This window comes from Vipera berus (assembly GCF_964194415.1).
Source record: "Vipera berus genome assembly, chromosome: 11".
Classification (NCBI taxonomy): Eukaryota; Metazoa; Chordata; class Lepidosauria; order Squamata; family Viperidae; genus Vipera; species Vipera berus.
The window spans coordinates 94,242-116,892 of NC_138214.1; the positions used below are offsets into that span (position 1 = coordinate 94,242).

The following is a 22,651-nucleotide window of genomic DNA, read 5'->3' on the forward strand; positions in this document are numbered from 1 at the left end:
ACCGGGGTCCTAAGCAAACAGAAAAAGCCCCTGAGAAGTTCAAGTCCATGCAATATATTCCTCAAAGTGAAAGTGATTAGTCCCATGACAATACAAGTTCTTGACCCAAATCTCCATTGCTTAAGTGTGAATGTTCTGAGAAGTTATTTTTAAGAAAGCTGTTAATTAATGTCTGAATCCTGCTTAATTAAGGCAGGAAGGGGGACAGGCTGACAGTGAAACAATTTCCTAGTTGGCAACTTTTGTCTCAAAAGAGGTCAGGGATGAAAAGGAGGCAGTTGCAGCTGTCCTGAGTGTGCTTTTCCTGTCACGCAGCTTTCCCATTACCAGTTTGATTCTGCTTTGTTACTGTTGAGATGGCACCCTGAAAAGCCTGCTCTGCGGATGGGGAGCTGGACAAAGTATCTCCTGGAGGAGCTTTCCACAGCAAACCCTGAGATCTGGGCACTTCATAGGGTCATCTCAGCAGAGCCTGCCCACAAGTGGAGGCTCGCAGTGTCCCTGAAAGTCTGAACTGAAAAGAAAAATGCCGCAACTAGCTTAGAGACCCAGAATTGGACTAGAGAGAGTTCCGAACACAGAAACAGAGGGAGATGAGACCCCCGTCCTCACTGCCCTTACCATCCTCTCTGTTTCTTATCAGCAGGTGGAGGAAGAGAGGGAAGAGGTCAAAGAGCTTGGATCAAGTGAACTCCAAGGAAGAGCCTTGGTGGAGCAGTGGGCTAATGCCTCCTTAAGTAACACCAGCTGCCTGCAATTAGTGCAGGTTCGAGTCCCACCAGGCTCAAGGTTGACTCAGCCTTCCATCCTTCCGAGGTAGGTAAAATGAGGACCCAGATTGTTGGGGGCAATTAAGCTGACTTTGTAATAATGCTGTTGGTGTGTGTGTGTGTGTCTGTGAAAGCCCTAATAAGCAGGCATGTACATAGAATGAAGGCTACTGCTAAGCTTGTAAGCAGCCCTGAGTCTTCGGAGAAGGGCGGGATATAAATGGGATTAAAAAAAAAAGGAAGCTCCTGGGCCACAGCAATATGCCCTGGGCTGATTGTTCCACAAATACCTGCGGCCTACGTGCTACTGGCTTCTGAACCAGCTCACCCTTGTGTTATTGGGGCCAAAGAAAGCCAAAGCGGACCCAAGAGACCAGGGAGTTCCTTGGTGACTACCATCCCATTGAAGAAGAAAGGAGAGAGCAACTTTCCCAGCCAAAAAGGGATGCCTGGACACCAGAAGGACAAGACCACGGGCTCTGGCCATTTTACTGATTGGTCCCTAAGCTCCCCACTCCCATCCACCCACCCCTGAAGCTGCCAGGCCGACCCTTGCTGTCTTCTGACTGCATAGGCCCAGATTTCACAAAAGAAGATCAGTGCCCCCACCTCCATGCGCCAGCACCTTCCCTTCCCAACACCTCCTTTTTCTCGAAATGCCTGACACCGTTGTCAGAAGTGTCAGCGCCTCTTCCAGTGGGGACTCTTAGGCTTGATCTGGGCAAGGCGCCTCCTGCCCCAGGCCCTCCAGCAGTGCAGAACGGAAGAGTCCCGCCTGGCAGCGGGCCTGCTTTGGCCAACGAGCCACCACCTTTTCCCAATGAGGCTAATCCCGATGGGGCAACTTGCTGGGCTCTCACTGCGGGTAGCGTTCTGACTCCGTCTGACCTACTGCTTCTCTGATCCGGGTCAGAGAAGGCACTTTCCCTGCTGGCGCTCATAAGATCGCCAAGCCCTCCTCCTGGAAAGGGAGGGGGAGGAGAGGCGCGAGGAGGAGAAATCTGTCCGCCGCGCCTCACCGCCCTAACCTTCGCCGGTGTCGGAGGAAGACGGCCACGGCTGCTCTCCCTGCCGCCGCCGAGCTCCCGAGAGCGCGCGAATTACTCGCAGCAGCCGAGGAACGCAGGTTTAAAGGCGCTCCGCTCCTTAGCCATTCGCCAGGCCGCCCCGCCCGCCCCTCTTCCCTCTCCAGCCACCCGCGAGGACAGAGCAGCGCCAGAGGCTAGCCGGTAGCAAGACCGAGCGGCGGCGGCGGCGGCGGCGGCGGCGGCGAGCAGGAGCCCATAGAGCCGCTCCGACAGGATTCCGGCTTCGGCAGCTCCGACGACGGAACTGAGCCTTGGCTCCTCGCTTCCTCTGCCCAAAGGAGCGTCTCGGATCGCCAGGACAGGCAGGTGTTCTTGATCGCCGCCGCACTTTGGGTCAAAAAAGAAGCGCTGGGCGGCGTCGGAGGGGAGGGCAAATGTTGTCTGTTCGCGGGCCCCTTTTCAAAGCCCGGGCGATAGACACGGAAACCGGCGGCTTGCTATTCCCGCTGCGCGACCTCGAAGATCGGCGCCTGCAGCCCACATCTTTCTAACACACACCGCCCCCGCCCAAGTTGCGCAGCGCCAGCAGCAAGCCGCGAGGGAAGCAGCGAGGGAGAGGGAGGCCAAGGCCCCTCGCTCTTCTTTCTCCGGGCTACCGGCAGCTGGGGCAGTCGCGCGCCCGAGTTCCAAAGAAGGACAAAGGGCTGCGCGGCAGTGGGCGCGTTTCCCTCTGGCTGAGGCGCTGCCAGCCAGGCGCCCCTGAATGCGCACAGCGGAGGGTCTTGCGGCGGGCCGCCCAAGGACACGGGCGGAAAAACCGAGACAGCAACGGCTAACGGAACTCCCTTCTGCTGGGCTGCTTCATCAGGAGCGGGGGCGGCTAGAGAGGGAACTGCGCGGGCAGGCTCCCTGCCTCCCCAACCCCCTTGCCTCTGTGGGGCTCTTGCCTCTCTCACTCAAAGCCGGCAGTGCTAGACTCCTCTGATTAATGGGCTGCAGCAAAGAACTGGCGGGGGGGGGGAGGCGGACGACCAAACCCTCGGCCTCCGTGCTTGCGGGGGCTTAACCAGCTGCGCGCTGCTCCAGGATCGGAATCAAGCGGTTATAGCGACGCTGACCTGCACCTCCCCCTGCTGCCCGTCTCGCCATCTAAACGGACGCGGCCGGGTGCGGTGTGCATTCTTTGCACTGGAGAGAGGCGCGCGAACGAGAACCCGGGAGGGCGCGGCAAGACAGTAATGGTCGAGCCTCCCATGCCCCCTGGGGACTTGTGGCGGGCAGGCCTAAGGGGCTTATTGCTGGGTTCCAGGGCTGCAGGCTCCGCGAATGGGCAGCTGGCAGTGTGCTCTGTGTCCGCAGCGGTTTTTCTCTGCTTCAGAGCTCCGACTGGTCTTCAGACCTCCTCCCACCGAAGGCTGAAAGGGAAACGTCCCTCCCTGGTGCCCGCTTCCCAGAGTCCCTGATGCACAATCGCAGAGGTGACCTGGGGAGGCAGGGCACCTGTGAATCCCTCTCTCTCCAGACCTGGCCTGGAGCAGAAGGTCACAGGTATGTCCCCATAGCTTGGCTGGAGAGACAGTTAGTGCCAAAGCGATATGGATGGCCCCCTCCGTTTTGTGTCTAGGGAGCTTTTGCCAGTGCCACAGGGCAACAGGAGAGGCGCTTAATCCCTAATTTCTCTGGTGGCTGCTCTCTGCAAGGGAGTTTTCCCGTAGCCACTAGGTGCAGCCTGGCAGCCACCTACAGCCAATAGTGCAAGATGCGCTGCCTGGAGTGGGGTCAATGACCACCATTGGCTTCCTTTCACATGGGCCAAGTGTAGTAGTTCAAAAGCCACCTGCTGAGTTGCCTGACAGGCTGAGGCACACAGGGGCTTGATACCTGCCAGTTTTCAGCAGCCTCATTTCTGAATGCGGGTCTAGGGATCCTTTGGAACAGCCATAGCCCCACCTCTAAAAAGAGCCTGGCTGGCTGGTGACAGAAAGGGAGTGCCTCATTCTCCCCCCCCCCACTCCCCGGGAGTCTCAAAAAAGAACCAAGCCACATGGGCTCCCAGCCAGCCACAGCTGGAGATGCCCTGCCTTGCCCTGCATATGCTCTGTATGCATTTCCTCTTTCTTTGCCACTTCTCTTCTTGTAATTTCTCATTCTTAATATTCCTTTAGTTAAGCACGCCAATGCCTACCATATCAGCAAGTTCATTTCCATTTCCCCCCACGAGTGACTCAGGCTTTGTTCTTACATTTCTCCTCCATCTCAGTTCTGCTGTTTAACCCATGGTGTTGAACATACAGACGGAGCTGACATAATTAGGCACACAGAGGGAGACATTGTAGTAAATAAGGCAGCCATTTAATACGCCCCCTTTTCTACTAGCACGGCTGCTGCTGCTGCTGCTGCAAAGCTCATTTCCCGGCATCAGCAGATGCATGGTTGCAAGTCACACAGCTGTCCATGAACACCTTTTACATGAGTGCCTATGGGGAATGTTCAAAAGCAGGGGTGTCCATGAAAGACCCATTTCTGTCATTTCCTTTACAAAAGCTAACTGAACAGACAACCTACTCAGGAGTTGCTGCAGAAACAGTGTCCTTTATTGCCTTGGGGCAGAAAGCCTGGCCAGCTCAGGGCTGATCTGCTTCCCCATCCCTTGTTCTTGCCTGATGTTAGGCTGAGCCTTCCAAGGGGAAAACATCTCTGTTCAAACAAAGGATCGAGAAGCTCCAGCATTCTCCCTTTCTTGAGATGGGGCAGCTTTTCCAGGGTCTGTCACTCTTCCCTTACTGAGGTGCCCATTTTGCTGCTTTAGCCTTATGTTTAGCCTTATGTTTGTTTTTATGCCAGAAATACGTTGGTGTACACATTTCCATTACTTCAGGCTTACTTGTAAGCTGCTTCCCAAACATTTGTCCTGAGCTATTTCTCTTGGAGGTTCCAAGTAATGGAATTTGTTGGCTAATATGTATTTTCCAGAGCTATTTTCCAGTCCTGGCTGTACTGCCACCTTTTCCATAACCAATCCAGATAAAGCTTTCCATCAGATCTCCTTGCTCAAACGAGCTGAAAAGTGATGAGAAAAAGTCTAGTCTATTTAAAATGTATCCCAATCTAATATTTTGCATGACAGAGCTGACAAGTAAGTTCTTAACTGCCAACCATTTTTTGAGATAATATTAATTAAAACATGTGAAATGTGACCCTTTAATGTTCACTACATTTTACCCCTCCTTTGATTTACCTCTCCTAATGCAAAGTTTTAGGTAAGAAAAGGGTAAAAACAACATTGAGGAAAACCTGTGGAATCAGGAGAAATGAAGGTTGAGGCTAATGGAACTATGGAAAAGCATTACTTTTAAAAGACCCTTTGAAAAGTTCTTTGAAACTACTCATTAACACACAAAACTAACCTAAAACCAATAATTCTCTCAGCAGCCTGAACTTGCTACTGCTCACCACTGTAATCCTCCTTCCTTCCTTCCTTCCTTCCTTCCTTCCTTCCTTCCTTCCTTCCTTCCTTCCTTCCTTCCTTCCTTCCCTCCTTCCCTCCCTCCCTCCCTCCCTCCCTCGCCAATTGACCATTGCCAAAGACGGGGAGAACAGCATGAGAGAGTGGAGTATTATTTTCCTGGGCTGTCTAGAAGTAGCAGTCCAAACTCAACATTGTTTAGGGACCACTGGCCACAAGGACCACTAGAGGGGATTGACAGTGGCTAGCTGGACCTGGCTTTGTGCATCAGCCCCTAGGACTCCTGCTTTCAGTCCTTTAGACCAAGACTCTAGCTGGCCTTTCCCCGTGTGCCTTCTGTCTCCCCGTCTCCCATTGTCAGCATCTTTCTGGCCTTTGTGACTCTCCTCTTTTCCTCTTTGGCAGGTGTGGAGTATCCGCTGGCAACCACTGCTGCACTGTAAAGGGATGGCCTTGAGGATCCTCTGGGCAAGGGCCCCCTTCTGCACCTCTAGCCTTGGAATTCTGCTCCTAGTCTATGCCCTGCCTGCTGAAGGGTAAGGTGGCAGAACAGGGGTCTCTTGTCCTAGCAAGGGCAGCTGAGTCATTCCTTCTGACCCAGCCATGACTTTTGGGAGGGAAGCATCAGCCTTCATTTGGACCCACCTACTGGCCCCACAGGTCTGATTTGCTTATTTGGAGGCTGGCTGGCAAATTGCTCTTTTTTTACCCTTCCTGCACTAGAAAAGGGGTGATTCAGCAGTCTATTGCAGGCTGAATTTACTGCTGGGTCAGTCTCCAAAGCTTCTCAGAGACCAAAAAAAAAAAAAAAAGACAGCCCTGCTGAGAGCTTTCTTGGGCCTCCCTTCATCATTTGCCATTTGCTGCCCATCAGGCAGAACAACACAAAGTGGAGGGGCCAGGCAGTAAGGCATGGGCCTCCTCTTGGCTGGACACCTTCAGGCAGAGGCCAGGGAGGCTTTAATTTGGATTTCTGCCCTGAGCAAGAGAGCAACGGATCTATGGATCCATGGGCTCTTCCCAGTGGTGGGATTCAAATATGTGAACAACCGGTTCTTTGTGGGGATGCCGCCTCTGGAAGTCCATTCTGGGCCTGGGCAACAAAAAATTAGCTACCCGTTCTGCCGAAGTGGTGAGAACTGGCTGAATTCCACCACTGGCTCTTCCCACTCTGAATGCTGGAGAAGAAAAGGATCCCAGGATTTATCATTTGGCCTTCCTTCTTGCATTTGTCCATGAAAATAATCTTGGCTGCAACATAGAGTTTTAAACCTCTCCCTCCCTCCCATGTCACTCTGATACATCTTACTCATTCATTCATTCATTCATTCATTCATTCATTCATTCATTCATTCATTTCACATGCTCCCTACCCAACTCTGGGCAGCATACAATGGCATATGGGGAAGGGTATTTGCATGTTAGAATTTTGTGGCTGTGAATGTTTCTACCTGCTTTGCCTCACCCTCACCCACAAGGAGAATTTGGACACAAGAGCATCATTATACTACAATGGATACAATAGTTCTTGCTTAAGGTCTGTCTCATTTAGTGACCATTTGCAATTACAATAGTAATGAAAAAGTAAACTTGCAACTGATCCTCACCTTTACAACCTTTTTGATCCAGAATAAGATCTGTAAAGCAAAGAAAAACTGGTCAGATGCTAAGCATAGTTATAGTTACACCTAGCAACTGCTTTACTTAGTAGCTGAGTTGCTAGTCCCACTTATGATCACTAAATGAGGACTGCCTGATTAAAGAAATCTTATTTCAGAATGAAACATAGAGACTCAGACTACTCGCCCCATCTCCACACCCAGAAGGCTGGTGAGCAGGGCTTTTGCTCCTCTGCAGAACTGTCTGACCTTCATCACACTCCCCTCCTCACAGGGCCGGCAGGGGGCAGGGGAGTGTGTGTGCAAAGGTAATGGGAAAGTAGCGGGGAGATATGGGGAGGATCTTAGCCAGAGGAGACCTTGTCTCAAGCTCCTGGGCAGCTCCACGAACAGCTGCCTGTGCCCACCGTGTCCACTGAGTCAGGTATCAGAGGAGTGCCAGGGGGGTTTTCTTGAAGGAAATATTCAAAAGTGCCCTAACAGAAGCAAGAGCAGAAGCATTCCTTTAGTCCCGGGAAAGAGGAGAACATTAGGAATAAACTTAGGCTGGCTCCTCCCTGAGTCACAGGGTATCAGAAGGATGGAGAGAAAGTCTATTAATAAAGTCTATCTTAATCAAACTTAATTCTAATCTTCTTGGGGAATTTATTTCTTCCAGGGGTGTCAAACTGCCAGCCCGCGGGCCGGATGCGTTAGGTTGAAACCGCGCCCACCCTATTGCTGACAATAGAAAAAAAGTCATGATACGTCGCAACATGTCACATGATGTTGCGAGTTTGACACCCCTGGTTAGACGATCCTGAAGGGCTGACAGGCATCAACTCACTTGACCAATCATCTCATAAAGGTACCATTCTCATCTAGCATATACAATTCTCAAACTTGGTCTCCTCCAGCAACACCACAAATACACTTTCTCATCATAGACCCAGCAGGAGAAAACATTAGAGGTCATCTGGTCCAACCCTTCAGCGTTCTGCTAAAATATACTGATGGCTCTCTTCTTTCTTTCTTTGAAGACCTCTCATGAAAGGGAACATACCACAGCCTGAAGTAACCTATTTCACTGGTTGACAGCAATTAACATCAGTAAATTCTTCTTAACATATAGCCTACTTCTTAGAACAGGGGTCTCCAACCCCCGGTTTCTGGACCAGTACTGGGCCACAGCATGCCAGCAATCAGTCTGTGCAAACAAGGAAATGCAAGCAGGATGCAAGCAGCACACAAAACCACGCCCCCTCCAGTCCACGGAAAAACCTCTCTCCATGTAACTGGTCCCTGGTGCCCAAAAGGTTGGGATCCTCTGTCTTAGAAGGTTCCACCCACAGTTTCAAGTTTTACCCTCCAGGGCAACAGACAATGTCCATTATCTTCTGTATACTACCACATTAGATGTCACTTCGCAATGTGAAGTGGCACAATGGCTCCACAGTTAGAGGCAGAGCTTGTCAGCTAGAAAGCTGAGAACCTGGGTTTGAGACACAAGCGCCACACAACAGGGTGACCTCCTGTTCCTGCCGCAGCTTCTGCTTGCCTCACAGTTTGAAATTATGCAAATGTGAGTAGATAAATAGGTACCACTTAGGTGGGAAAGTAACTGCATTCCATGCGCCTCAGCGTATAGCCATGCTGGCTGCATGACCTTGGAAATGTCTTTGGACAACGCTGGCTCGCTCAGCTGAGAAACGGAGATGAGCACCACCCTCTAGAGCCATAAACACCTGAACAGGGGAAGCTTTTACCTTCATACCATCACATCAGATGCCACTTTCTCAAACTAAATTTTCCATTAACCATTCTTCATAGGATTTGGTTTCCAGTCCCCCCAGAATCATGGTAGCCCCCTCCCAACTTGCTCCAGTTTGTCAATATCTCTCTTAGACTGCAGTACCTAATACTAAGCAGAGTATGAAAACTGGAGTTTAACCAAAGCAGAATGAAGCTGGATGATTACTCCCTATATGCAGTTACAACAGGCCAAAACAGCACCTGCCTCACACAGTTGGTGCACATTCACCTCCTGATCTACTAGAACAACGTTTTTGCATGTTCTAAACCAGATCTCCCCATCCTAAATATATGCACAAATTTGTTTGTGTACACACTCATATACACAAGCGCAGGACTTGATAGGTCTGTTGCTAAATTTCATTCTGAGTTGGTTGTTTTTCTGTTTTTCTAGTTTTGTTTTGTTTATTTTGTTTGGGAGGGAGGGAGGTCCCAGTGTAAAATATGTATAGATCTTTTTGAAATGTATTTGTCTCCCTAAACTGTTAGCCGGTCCCCCTAGTTTGAGTCATCTGTGAATTTGATCCCTTCAACCCATTCATCCAGCTCATCAATAGAGAGGCTGAACAGCCTAGGGCAGGGGTGTCAAAATCCTGGCCAGCAGGTTGGATGCATCATGGCAAAACCCGCACCCATAACCATTGCCGGCAATGGCAAAAAAGTCACAATACATAGCACACATCATGTGACATTGCGAGTTTGACACCCCTGGCCTAGGGCCCAGGACAGAGCCTTGCAGCACTCCACCTGAGCCTCCCCACCCAGCTGAAGTGATGCCATTAACAAGCACTCTTTGGGTGCAGCTAATTGTAAGTCCATCTGACTGAAGTTTCACCTAGCCCAGATTTTACCATGTTATTAATGATGTTGTCTACAGTAAACTGCCTTTGTCACTTTATGCAGGAGTGGAAGTGTGGAGAAGATCTTGCCACCAGGCCTTTGGGACTTACCTGAAATCTGTTTAGATAGAGTCTGGGAGAGTCAATCATCATCCAGGTCCTCCTCAGATCTGTTGGATGGAGACTTGTCCCAATATGTCTGATTCCCCTAAAGAGATAAGGTGTGATAAATGGAGGTGTGTCTTGATTTTTCCCCCATATCTGTTGTCCTGACAGACTAGCCCAAAAACATGGACCTGATATCATTGACGATGACAGCAAAGACAACATAACCATCTTCACACGCATCCTGGATCGTCTGTTAGATGGTTATGATAACCGACTGAGACCTGGTCTCGGAGGTAAATCCATTTTACCTGTGTTTTCTGTGGTTTCTTGACATCCATAAACTAAGGAACTATTTCAAGCTTCTTTGCATATACATGTTTCTGTTATTTGAATTTGGCGGCTTACTTTGTTCTGTGCCCATGGAGCAGCTGCTCCTACCTGGGGGGAGGAGAGGCACTGAAGCCTTCACCAACACAGCCTGTGGGTGCAGTGCTGGCCGGGCAGGGCATTCACTCTCTTCTTCTTCAAGTTGCATCTGCACTTGTCTGGGCAGGTGTTCTGGAACTCTCTGAGCATGGGCAAGAAGTTCCTTCTTGAAGAACTAGGAACAAGGCACCTCCATCTTGATGTTCTGTGAAGCTGGGAGAGATCAGGGGTCACTGCGGTTATCTCACCTGCTCTTTCTTGTCTACAAAGTGCAGTCCAAGTCACTGGCAGGACCAGCAAAACCATTGCCAAGCTCTGATTCTCAGAGTCATTTTTACACAAAACTGGTTTGCACTTAATTTTGAATTGATGGGGATTTACATTCATCCAGTAGTGTCTGGGGTGTATGTATCTCTTTTATAGTCAATCTATTTCTGTAATTCAGAATATTATCCTTCTTTCTTTCCAACTGAAGCATGGCTGCAAGTTCTTTAGATCTTAAAATTAAGCAGACTTAATTTTAGAGAATTTGCCTTTCAAAAAGCATTTTTCCACATCAATTTTGGCTTTATAAGTCATGTTTTACCATGAGTCTGTCCAATATTCAGTGGAATGGTGGTAATGCAGAGAAGCACAAGGTCTTCTTATCGGGTTAGTTATCCCTTCTAAAGCATGTTCCCACTGTCCAAATTGCATCAAGCTGTAAAATATGTGTCATCACAGTGCAGTCCAACATGGTAAAGCTGGCTCATGTTATTAGTTATGCAGCTAGCCTCTTGGCCACCACTCAGCACTATTCCCACTCAAGAGGAAAGTGTTGAGCTGGTGCGACTCTACAAAGAGAAGGATTAACATGGCCAAAAAATGTGGGCTTTTCCCTAACGCTCCACCAGAAGATCAGGTGCTCTTCTCGGTGCTGATCCCGCTCCTGCCTCGGTTGCATTTGTTCCCAGCCGCCAATGGTGCTTGACTTTCCTCCAAGGGGACAAAGCCTAACAGAGTTTATGTAACTTGAGTCTGTCCTTGGATGTGGCAGAGTAAGGGGAAAACATTATTTAAATGCCAATGCAACAAAGGATGACTTAAACCTCTCTCATGGATGTGCTGGGCACCTAGTGCTGGCCAAGGCATGCATGACTCCAAAGCTGTACGGTCTATCTAGCATAGCCATCTCTTTCTGCTCCCTGGCAGTGCTAGCCCTCCCTTTCCCCCCAGCCCACGAAGGGAAGGCTGGATTTTCTATTCTCTTTTTGCCCTGGACATTGTGTCTGGGGGTGTGCAAGGTTTTTTCTCCTTTTCTGCATTGCCACTAATTGAGCTCAAATAGGCACCCACCCACCCCCACTTGGGGAATTTCTATTTTCCTGCCTCCAGGAGGGGTCTGTCTGGCTTCCTCAATTCTGAGCTGATGATGCTGTCATGGTAACATAGCTGCTCACTCAAGAGCGATCCTGAGAATTAATGGACAAGGTTGGCCTACCCTCACAATGTGGGGAAAGGCTTGTGTGGAGCCACAGGGGGGGCACATTGAATGCATCTTTCTAAACTTTTGCCTAGGCAGTGAGGAGGGGCTTGGCATCTTTGAGCAGGGGCACTCACTAGTCCACCCTCCATACTTCAAGCTCCCAGTCTCACGCCACATCCTTGTCAAGACTCCCCTTTTTGCAAACCTCCTTTCCTTTCTCACCCAGAGAGAATGTTTAAGGAAGAACTGTAATTTTGGGTGCCTTCTACCTGGGGAATGGTGCAGCTCACTTGGCTGTTGCTAAAATAAAGGAAGGGTGGTTACCTGACTGGAAGCTGCAGGCCATGTGCTAGAAAGGAAGTAGAGGTGGTGGTCATGGAGGAGGAGGAGGAGACGCCCCTCCCAGGTTTGGTCAGGACCACAGAGGGCAGTTTGGCATGAACTCAAGCTCCTTCCTACTCATCTTCCCTCCCTTGCCTCCCTTCTGGAGCACTCCTCTGCTGGGTGGGAGATGCTTTGGGTTCCCCACACAGACACACACACACACCCATTGTGGAAGGGCTGCAAAAGAAGAATGGCAGAGCAGAAGTGGAGCAAAGCAGAAGCTGTGGGGCTAGGGGGATCACCTTTGCTCCAGAATGAGCCACAGTCATCGGCTGTCCTGGGGAGAAGGCCAGAAACTGGCAAACCGGCGAGACCAAATGAACTTATCTTGATCTGGTTTGTACCAGGCTCAAAGGTGGATCAGTGGAGTTTGCTCTCCATGGCCCCAAGCAAGAAACAGGGAGCCTGCATGATGCTGTCATAAGAGCATGGGCTAGAGGGGCTCTCTATGTCAGAGGCAGAGACTACAAATAACAAGGCAAATAAGACGAGTAAGTGCTCCTCTGTCTAGGAATCCCTCATTTGCCCAAGAGGCAGCACTGAGAGAGGAAGCCACAATATGTTGCCGCCGCGCTTTGAATTAAAAAGTGTGGCGCTTTCAAGGGTGGGGGAGTGGCTAGCAAGAATGGACTTAATGAAAGTAAGTTCTCCGTGCCAAAAATTTCTCTATGAAAGTGGCACAAAATAGGGAAGATACCTCTTCAATAGGTCCAATACTTATCACTGGGATGACTTGGATTCAAAAGGAATGGGAGAAAAAAAAGACACCCACACTTAAGCCACCCATTTCGCTGTATATTTTGGTCTCACCAGGCATAACAGGTCTTTTATGGCTGCTTGATATGGAGTCAAAATGGAAGTAGTTGCCAAACCATCAGATGCTGCAGGTTGAGGGAGATACTTAACTGAAAAGGTGATTGGCCTCTTTCCAAGGAATGGCTCTTCTTACTTGTGGGAAGTTTATGTGGTTGGAGGGCAAAAACCTGAAGGGGTGTCCACGTAGAAAAGCCCTTGGCTTGAAGTACTGGATGGGGAGGTGTTAATGGTAGCCCGGTGGCCTGCCTTGGGGGTGTGGAAAGTCCAGGTCCAGGTCTGCAGGCCCCTTATCTTGCTGGGCAGGACTGCAGCCCATCCCATTGCCTGGCTCAAATATTGAATTGATTAATCAAGTTTCCAAAGCAGTCTTCAGCAGCAGCCCCATGTGAAGCATCTGCTTTAAGCAATATGTAGCCTGTGCCGTTTAACAGAATTTGGAAACATTATTCTTGGGTGATGGCATAACAGGAGATTCATGGATCACATCACGTATGTGTATATAGAAATTCTATAAAATTAAAATGCATAAAATGCATTTTTCTGTTTGAATTAAATTCTATATCTGATTTACTTTCAAGGCATGGGATTATTTTAGACATCAAAGGATGCCCCAAGGCATGGACATTTCAAACAAAAGACAAGATGCTAATATTATATCATGTTTATGTTTGCTTTGTAAGTACAACTCATTTTCAATAGCTATCACGTGTTATGTTGTTTCAGATACAGTAACTGAAGTCAAAACCAATATTTACGTGACAAGTTTTGGCCCTGTCTCAGACACTGACATGGTAGGTGATGCTCTGTTACATCCATGCTTCCTGAGGGATAGGGACGCTTTCAGCTGGCAGAGCAGCATTGACTTAAATATATTTTGATATTATGGCCTCTCCTTTCCCAAAGGTCTGCCTGCAGTTGGATTTTAGAGGGAAGGATGGGGAGCAATAGTGGGGTGATTCCCAGCAGGAATCTATCAGGTTCCAAGGACTGTTCTGAAGGTTGGATAGGTGTTGACGGGCTCGGTAGGACCAAAGGGAATGGCTTCCCAGGGCCAATGGAAGAATCCTCCAGGTCCCTGGAGCTAAACTATCAGTTTGACTTCTGACTCAGAAGAGCAGATTGGCAACGGTTGCCCCTGGAGGTGCCATCTTTGGTTGGCAGGAAAGAGGTCAGTGGGGCTCCAATTTCTGGTGGGGAAGGAAAGGGAAGGGAAAGAACTGGATAGCCCTTGGATGAAAATAGGAATGAGATAGCTGAGATCTGAACAATCAGGAAATAAAATCCCATTCATGAGAAGAACATAGTTTTCCATGCACTCTTTTTGGAACTATGGTGGGGATTCTTCCTGTGATTGTCCAGCTAATACAGACTGAACCTGCTGGCAGACTGGAATTCTCTAGTTTGTTTGGGATTGCAAGCTTCACTTCCTCTGGCCCAGGGAGAAGCTCTTGGCCGAGACCACTGACTCATTGGCACGTATTTACTGGGATCCGAACCTGCCTTCTTCCTGAGTCAAGGGAACAGAATTTGGCTCCCTGGGGTCTCTCAGTCTGGGCCTGTGGGGTGAGACATTTGAGTGCCCCCTAAGCCATCAGCCCTGCTCAGTCTGCCTGTGGCCTACAGCAGTGTAGGCCCCTGGTTTAACGGGCTTTCTCCAGGCCAGCATAGTTGCTCTGTTTCTGCAGTTGATCTCCTTTTTTCCAAATAAAGAAGGAAGGAATCTCTGCTGCTGCTCTGCCAAATGGGTGACTCAGAGCACCTGATCTATAGGGTGGTGATCAGTCGCCCCAGGTTTGTAAATCAGGCCCTGCAAACCATCCTGGTGAGGGACTGAGGGTGAGAGGCAGTTGGCTCAGTGCGACGGTGCAGGGTAGATTCAGGGTTGCCTTCGTGTAAAAGTGAAAGCTTTGCTTTCACACCTGATCAGGAAGCTCCAAAGTCTGACCAGCTGCCTTCCTTGCAAAGAAAGTGAATTCCGTTTCATTTTGGACTGTTGTTTTCCATCTCTCTCTCTCTCTCCTCCATGATAACTGCCTTATTGTTGCACGATAAGCCAAGAACCCTAATATATTCAATCATTCTACCTTCAGAGAGTACCTTGTCATTACTAAAAAGTTAAGCATATTTCATTAAGTCAGCATGTATAATGAGCTGTGAAGAAAGGAGAAATCAAAGTAGTTGAAAATGAATTGCATTTTCTACTGCTATGTGATCTTACAAAATTTACTCGGTGGAAAACAGGTAAAGTCAAATGCAAGTGTTTGCTTCATTTCTGCACAAATCCTCCTCCTTAGCCAGTGCATCTCATCCATCGATCTTCTTTTGGCGGCCCCTTTGTGCTCCCCCCCTCAGGGGAGTGGTCAGAGGCAGGAACCGGCTGACGAGGGAGCAGTCTTTCCCTTCCAAGGGGCTGTGGGCCTAGGACCCCGGGGGGCCAGCTAAGCTTTTCTGGGGAAAGGGAGGGAGCAACTGCTGCTGTGGCTGGCAGCGCTCTGCATCCATTATCACTGGCGCTTCTTGCCACATGATTGTTGCCATGGCAACTGCTGGGAGGGGGGTCAGTTTTTCTGCACTTGTTGCTGGGCTTTTTCTCCTTATGACGATGGAGGGGGGCTTGGAAACACCCAGAGAAAAGCTCTGCGGCATATCCTCCTGAGCCTACATGGCCTGCTGCCCAGCCCAGAGGGAGGGTGGAGAGGAGAAGGCTTGATGATTGCCCCACCCCCCTCCCCCTCCCCTGTAAACGGCTTCTGGCAAGAGCAGCTGATGTTCTGCCAGGATCCTGTGATCTTTTCCTCCAGCTGCTTCCAACACCTAGGGCAAAATCCTGCACAGACCTTTCCGTGCTCTGAGAGGAATCCAGCAACTGGGCCTCTCCTGAGGGCTCTTACCATTTTACTGCTCCTGCCAGTCATTTTTTCCCCCCAAGAAAATCTGAAAAGTCAGCACTGCACCCGCAGTCTTCTCTGCACTTGAGCTGCTTCTAGGGACAAGAGCGTAACTAGGGCGCCCCTGAATGACCTTGGATTCCTTTCGCCACCCCACTGGCCCCAGAGCAAATCAGTCAAGTTAGGGCAGCGCTGAGACAGCACAACTGTTGCAGTGGCAGAAGCTGCCTGCGGTAAAGTTGACAGGGCAGAAGTGACCAGGGTGGGGGGCAGGAAGGCAGGACCTTGAGTGGTCTCGGGGTGCAGGAGAAGTGGACTGCAATATATGATGCTGGGGTGGTGGCACAAAAGGTCTCTTTGGGTTCTTCACTCTGTGGGGCTCCGAGGTGCTAATTCTGGTGTGAACAGCCAAGACCAAGGCAGGCATTGAGCAGAGGGCCCCTGGAGGTGTGTCCCGTGGTTTCCCCTTGTGAAGTCTGTTGGATGCAGGATTCCTCTTTATTGTGGGCAGGGTAAAGAGAGGACCTGCTCCTCGGGCACCCTCATCTTCACCTCCTTTTTTCACCGGCAGGAGTACACCATCGATGTCTTCTTCCGGCAATCCTGGAGAGATGAGCGGTTGAAATTTGATGGTCCAATGAAGATTTTGCCCTTGAATAACTTGCTAGCCAGTAAGATCTGGACCCCAGACACCTTTTTCCACAATGGAAAGAAATCGGTGGCACACAACATGACCACACCAAACAAATTGCTTCGACTGGTGGATAATGGCACTCTCCTCTACACCATGAGGTGAGCTGGGGTGTCGGGTTGGCCGTCCCAGGGGTTGAGACAGAGGCGCCCTGCCAGAAGCCCCTTTGGCCTTGATGGAGGGGAGACCCCTGCTTTACCCACACCATTGCTGTGACCCTGGAGGCAGCGGGAGGCAACCTAAGATTGGCTGCTGAGCGGTCCGATTGGGGAACTGGATTAACCCCTGCTTACCGTGGAGCTTCCCTCTCAATGCCACTTGCAGAATGTGACAGTGGGCTTTGGCACACTCCATCCCACAGTGTCATGTGCCTTAGTGGAGCAGCACTAGAGGCAGTTTTGAAAGCATACATTCTATGAGTCAGCACCCTCTCTGGTGGAAAGACAAACTGGGGATATTTGAGAAAGAATCCAGTCAAAGGGCTCGCCATAGGCCTCAGAGCTAAGTCCTGGGAGTCTCCCGCCTGATGGCAGACCCTCTGCCTTGCAGATTGACCATTCATGCAGAATGCCCCATGCATCTGGAGGATTTCCCTATGGACGTGCACGCCTGCCCATTGAAGTTTGGGAGCTGTAAGTACTCCATTGTTGTTCTCTAGCTTGAAGGGGAGGGAGGCTTTTGCCCGCTTACACTTGCATAGGTTGTGATGGCATCACAGTCTGCATCTACAAATTGAATTGAAAACTGGCCCACTCCCACTTCTTCTGATTTAAGAACAGTGCTGGTTGCCTAATGCAGGAGCCAGCGCTCTCCAACCAATCATCTACCACTCTGTGTTCTGGCACACTTTACTGTTCCAACTACCAAATTTAATATCCTCACTTTTCCAAGAAGAATCCAAGAAAGTCCTGTTGTCTTTTGGGGAAAAACAGCTTTGGGACCTCACCTTTACTTTGCTCAGAGTTCCTATGGGGAAGGCAATCTTGCAGAAACCCTGAGTTGTATGGGGCTTTGTAGGTCATGAGCAGCAGCTTTTCATACCCAGTATTTGTGTTCCAATGGTTGTAATGTAATAAGTACTATATAGAGGCCAGTGCATTTTGCAGCAGTTGAAAGTTACTTATTTATTTAAAACATCTATATAACCACTCTTATAACCAACTCAAGGAGGCCCACGATCCAAAGGTTTGTAGGTGATCATCAAGTAGAGCCCCATCTAGAGTAAATTACAGCAAGGCAAAGACATCTTCTTTAGTACAACCCCCTCGGGATGAGATTTCCACTAGTCCACCAACCAAAGCTGGGCAAAGGCCTTCTGGGCATAGCTTCCAGCTGTTCTGTAATTTTTCCTCCATAGATGCCTACACCACGACAGAAGTCATCTACACTTGGACTCTGGGAAAAGTGGAAGTGGCTGAAGGTGGCTCCCGCCTCAATCAATATGACCTCCTTGGCCATAATGTAGGAAGAGATTCCATTGAGTCTAGCACAGGTAATTCAGATGCCTGAAGGCAACAAGAAGCAGAGTTGATGCAGGCTGTAGGAATAGACTAGGGGGTTAAATGAGGGAGCAGTTTTGGGGGAACTTACTATTGGATAATCCCATGAAGAGCATGTTTGATTTAAATAGGGATTATATTTGTAACACATGGTCCTTCTTGTGGCAAGAAAAAGAAAAAAAAGCCTTTTCTCCTGTGCATCTAAGCTCAGGGGCTGTCTGGTCCTGTCACTGTCAGAAGAAGGCAGGACCAGGCAAGGAAATTTGTACCAGTATCTTAGGGCAATAATTCAAGTAGTTTAAGCATGTGAACCAATTCACTGAGTAGACTTGATGACTCTCCCTGGTTTCATGGAAGACCCTGAGAAGGGCATTGCCAGCTATTTCATTTCCCTAGAGAGATGGCATCACGATTTGTGACCAAAACACAATTTTTACAAAACTATTACAGATGTGGTATGTGAAAGGCAGATTTTTAAATCGTGAAGATATAGATGTAGATGCACCCCAGTCGTTAACTGCAGTTGGTCACCCCAGTGAGCAGTTTTACTGGACATTTATAAAGATGGCAGCTGAACTAACACATTGCTGCCTGGCCACAAGATGTTAGTATCACTGTATTGTGGCCTTTCTCTTTCCAGGGACCTACATTGTGATGACCACTTACTTCCATCTCAAGCGCAAGATTGGATACTTTGTGATCCAGACTTACTTGCCCTGCATCATGACAGTCATTCTGTCCCAGGTTTCCTTCTGGCTCAACAGGGAGAGCGTCCCAGCCCGAACAGTGTTTGGTGAGTGTGTCCTGTGGTAGGCTGCAGGGAGAAGAGAGCCAGCAGACACTCACAGCCTGGGCCTTTCTGTCTTACTTGCCTGGATACTTTGCCTCTCCTCCTCCTCCTCCTCCTCCTCCTCCTCCTCCTCCTCATCATCATCATCATCATCATCATCTTCCTTGTCCTTCATAAGAAACATGCATTATAAGATTGGGAAAAGCCAGTGTCAAAATTAATCCTTATAGAAGTGCATAGGCTGCCTTGGGAAGTACAAACTGAGATGCTTGTTGTGTGGATGTGTGTAAAGCTATCAGATACTTATTGTGTGGGATTCTCTAGGGTTCGGCACTCTCTCCCTCCTATTTAGCATCTACATGAAGTTGCTTATGGAGGTTGTTTTTAGATTGTATGGGGTTTTTAACTATAATTGTGTTGTACACCACCCTGAATCATGTGTCTGTGAGATGGACAGCTATTGTATATAAGTATGCTAATTAATTAAACAAATAATAAAATACTCTATAACATCAGCATTCTAGCTTCATACTCAAAATCGTAAGGATCATTCATTAGAAATCATTATTAATATAGCAGATAAACAGTGCCTGAATTTGTTGCTCATTATAGAGGTTTTCAAACCTCGTTGATGCTGTATTTTGAAAGACTGATGTGTGACTTTCCAATTTATGGGGGGGGGGGGAAACAAGACAAAACAAAATCCTACTAGCCTGGACAGAGGAGAGCCTAAGGGTGGAAGCCTGCCTTCTTCAGCTGCCTCTGATCTGTTCTCCTTTTCACAGGCGTCACTACAGTGCTGACCATGACTACCCTGAGCATCAGCGCACGAAATTCCCTCCCCAAGGTGGCTTATGCAACAGCTATGGACTGGTTTATGGCAGTGTGTTATGCCTTCGTCTTTTCTGCACTGATTGAATTTGCTGCCGTCAATTATTTCACTAAGCGCAGCTGGGCCTGGGAGGGCAAGAAGGTGCTGGAGGCTCAGGAGATGAAGGTGAGAAGGGAGGGGCAGAGGGCATCAGAGGAGTGACCCAGAGAAATCCTGGCCATCTTCCCACAATGTAAAAAGCTATAACTTGCTTAACCCAAAAAGGGAATAATACGATTGCAATCCAACTGGCCACCGTTCTTTTTGTCATGGTAGTTTAAAGAGGAGAGCAAGTACCAAAGCTCTTACATTTGCATCAGAAAACACCACCAAGAGAGGGGATCCAATTCTAAATATGAGAAATTCATTTCTGAAGGGCCTGGATTCCAGTAGATGCCTTGTTTCAAAAGAGTGTGCCCTGCTGGCCCCTTCTCTTCCAGAATGGAGATCCATGTTAGGGCCAAATCAGAGCAGCAGCAGTCCTTTTTCTCACCCTTCCATACCCACAGAGGCAAATATCTCTGGATGCACTTGCATCCATCCCACCGGGCCATTATCTCATCTTCTTTGCTTCTCTTCTCAGAAGAAAGAGCCAGCCACGTTGGCTAAGAAAACCAACAACACCTACAACATTGTGGGGACCACGTACGCTCTCAATATCACCAAGGAGCCTACCCTCCCAACCATCGCCAAGAATGCAGCTGTTCCCACAGCCACACCTGCTGCTGTGGTGGGGCCCCCCATCAAGTTGCCCCGATTGGAAGAGAAGCCTCTGGAGAACAGGAAGACCTACAACAGTGTCAGCAAGGTAGACAAAATGTCTCGCATTGTCTTTCCAGTCTTGTTTGCCATTTTCAACATGGTGTACTGGGCAACGTATGTCAACCGGGAGTCAGCCATCAAGGATATGATCCCCAAGGATTGAAAGTAGCTGCGCACCCTCCGTATGTCCATGCAATTCTGGACAGAGGAGCTCAGGGGGGGTGCTTTGGTCCCCTTGCTGATACTATAATCATTTTTACCTTTTATTATGATTAATATTATTCAGCTGATTTCCTTCCTCTCCTATGTGAACCAAACTGTGATTTTTAAAAAGAAAGAAAGAAAAGAAAATCAAGAATGTTATTGGATGTATTAAATTTACTGTTTGGGGCAGGGGTCGTCCCTAGGAGTCTGATGTCTCTCTACCCCAATCTTGCCTACTCCACTCCATCCTGCCTTGCTCATCCTGTGTGAGGCATGCCGAGGAGCTCCTGATGCCCAAGGCCTCTGGGTAGCTGGTGGGGGGGTGGGGTGGGGGGCTTTCTCATTGGAGTGCCTGGGGTTAGGGAAAACAAGTTAGGTCCCCTTGGAGCAACTTGGCCATTCGGAAATTGTGATGAGAGCAGAAGGGGTAACTTTGGCTAGCAGACAGATCTAGGACAGCCACTCACAGAGTCCGGGCTGGTCCTGGACTCAGTACTTGCACGTGGTCAGAAAAACTGCTAGGATATAACAGGAACAGCAGGTGTCAATTCTGAATGGTTGTCTCTTTCAGGAACTTTGCAATTTTATCATGACAGACTTTGTACTCCATGGGATATTTTTCTGAATTCTTCACTGGATCTATGGTTCAGAATTATTTGTTTGTGGTCATATAGCAGTACCTATATAGCAGATTTTATTATCTGTTGTTATCTAAATTGGATTTTGAAATTTTGTAAATATTACATAAGCTTAATTGGCTGATGCAGCATTTCTCTGTTCCTTCAGAGAAATTATTTTTCTATTTCCTTCATTAAGCCATGTGCATGGACAGATGTGCACGTTAAAGCATAGTGCACCATGGTTTCTTGAGAATGCATTTGTGGAATGAACGGACCAACGTATGCTTTTCAATTTTATTTCATCATCAATATACATATGTGATAAATGTGCATTTACAGTTTTTTTAAATATTGCAAGTACACTAGAAGCACTTGGGCTTATTGGAAGCATCTCCTCCTCCTGTGAAAATGAGCAAATCGTCTGCAAGTCTGAACTGCTTCCTTTTGAAGATAAGAGAAAGGGGCTGATCCACCTTTCCGTTTAAAGGAGGGCAGGCACTTTCCCATCTTCTGGCCCTCCAGCCAGCAGGAAAAGCAGGAGAAACCAGCCTTGATTTGGAAGTGATCAAGCAGAAAGGAGAGAAACCTGTACACATGTTCCGCGGCTTGGCCTCTGGGTCAATATTTTGAACGGGAACTCGTGTTCACTCCAGAGTCAACTGCTGTGTTCAGCTGGGGGAAAGGGAGTTGTTTAATATCTGTGGGGCACCCACATCCCCACAGCAGGACAAGGGTGTGCAGTTGAATGCTCCTGCACATTGCAGAGTTTCCGTGTTTAAAGATGAGTACTGTTTCACGATGAGGGACAGCATGATGGAGGCTGCTGTGACTGGGCTACTTGTGAAGACGGAAGGTGTACAAATAGAAACGAGCTGCACTTAACAGTAGTTGCAATTTTTAAAACATGTTAATTTGGTAAAGATCGGGCAGAACACAATACAAAAACCAAATTAAAAATAATAAACAAGAAAGACATGGTAAGAGAATAGTGGAATTTCTGATATGCCTAAAAATAATCATCACCAATGAACAAGTAAAAAGGAGACTAAGTACAAAATAGAAGGGTGAAAATATAAAGGGTGACCAAACGGCTTTTCCAGGCTTTGGGCAAGAAGAGGACTTCTCCATTTGACGGCTGGGGAACCCGCTGCTTGTCTCTCGTTCTTTGGCATCTGTCAGCCTTTCTGTTGTTCATGGAATGATTTTCTTGAGAAGGCTTGGGGGTTGATATTCAGTTTTGAACTTATAGGCATACAATATACAATTTTCATTTTCCATTATTGTCACAACAGTTCGATCTTAAATTGTTCTGTTTTGTGTAGGCAAATGTTGAAAATTTTCCATCTGAACCCTGAACTAAAAGTCCATTTTAAAAGACACCCCTTCACTCTCAGCCCTCTTAATTGTACATCGAGCGCTTGCTGTCCTAAGTCTTGCCCTTCTGTCTCTCCGGCTTGGTTCCCCAAAGCCTCTTTGGGGGGAGGCTACAGGAAGAAGCCCCCAGAACTTACCTGAGCATCTGCTTCACCTGCAAAGCCTTTTCCTGTTCCTGGCAGTCGAACTCTTCACCTGGAGAATCTGGGGCTGGATCATTGGGAGAGAGCTGCAGGGGGG

The 22,651-nt window shown here is 48.5% G+C and overlaps 1 protein-coding gene across 1 annotated transcript; it reads left to right on the forward strand.

The window, feature by feature from the left end:
* Positions 1 to 5,711: 5,711 nt before the first annotated feature.
* LOC308673160 (gamma-aminobutyric acid receptor subunit alpha-3-like) lies at positions 5,712 to 20,376 on the forward strand (the record flags this gene model as incomplete). The annotated part of the gene is made up of 9 exons (XM_081336638.1): positions 5,712 to 5,800; positions 9,790 to 9,914; positions 13,436 to 13,503; positions 16,172 to 16,392; positions 16,841 to 16,923; positions 17,649 to 17,783; positions 18,431 to 18,583; positions 19,366 to 19,577; positions 20,035 to 20,376. 9 exons carry the CDS (start codon positions 5,712 to 5,714, stop codon positions 20,374 to 20,376), a joined length of 1,428 nt encoding a protein of 475 aa, XP_081192764.1.
* Between the last annotated feature and the right edge of the window lie 2,275 nt (positions 20,377 to 22,651).